Here is a 775-nt window from a genome sequence, read left to right on the forward strand (position 1 = left end):
GCCAACTCCGCATGAGAAAACATATGGTACCGTTGTACCGTATCGACACTGGTGAGGCTACTCCCATAGTTGAGCCTCATCGACATTTCGCTCCGAAGACATTAGAAGAACTGAAGCGTTTGACACGTGAGCTACTTGAGGCTGGGGCTATTCGAAGATCTACTTCGAATTGGCTTTCACAACCAGTCATAGTTGCAAAGAAAGATGGTTCGAGTCGACTATGTGTAGACTTTCGATCATTGAATGCGGTTACGAAATCAGACCCATTTAATGCTCCTGACGCTGCTGCCATAATCCGTCAACTCGGACACTCAAAATTGTTCGTAGTGATGGACCTGAAGAACTCCTTTAATCAGATGAAAATTCATCCTGATGACAGGCACAAGACAGCTTTCTGGACTCCACTAGGTCAGATGGAATGGCATGGCGCACAAAAGATGATAGTGCGTATCAAGAAACATTTCTACTGGCCGAATCTAGCTAAAGATTGTGTTGACTTTACTGCTGGTTGTTTAACCTGTCAACGTCGTATGAATGTTACCAATCTAGTCGGGAAAGGAGTACTATTATCTACTGACTTTAATGTATTAGTATCAATCGATGCTATTGGTCCGTTTGCGTACAAGAAGAAGATGTATAATCTTATCACTATGATTGATAATTTGACGAAGTGGGTTGAGGTCGGTATGTACGAAGAAGCTACCGCGTTATCCGCTTGGAACATTGTTTATAGTATGTGGATATGCCGTTTGGGTGTACCTCATAAAGTGCTTAC

The 775-nt window shown here is 42.8% G+C and overlaps 1 protein-coding gene across 1 annotated transcript; it reads left to right on the plus strand.

The window, feature by feature from the left end:
• Window positions 1–23: 23 nt before the first annotated feature.
• On the plus strand, window positions 24–766 carry GNI_199550 (RNA-directed DNA polymerase; the record flags this gene model as incomplete). The annotated part of the gene is made up of 2 exons (XM_011135435.1): window positions 24–680; window positions 734–766. The coding sequence occupies 2 exons, from the start codon at window positions 24–26 to the stop codon at window positions 764–766; spliced, it is 690 nt and encodes a 229-aa protein (XP_011133737.1).
• Between the last annotated feature and the right edge of the window lie 9 nt (window positions 767–775).

Source organism: Gregarina niphandrodes (assembly GCF_000223845.1).
Source record: "Gregarina niphandrodes unplaced genomic scaffold scaffold00103, whole genome shotgun sequence".
Lineage (NCBI taxonomy): Eukaryota > Apicomplexa > Conoidasida > Eugregarinorida > Gregarinidae > Gregarina > Gregarina niphandrodes.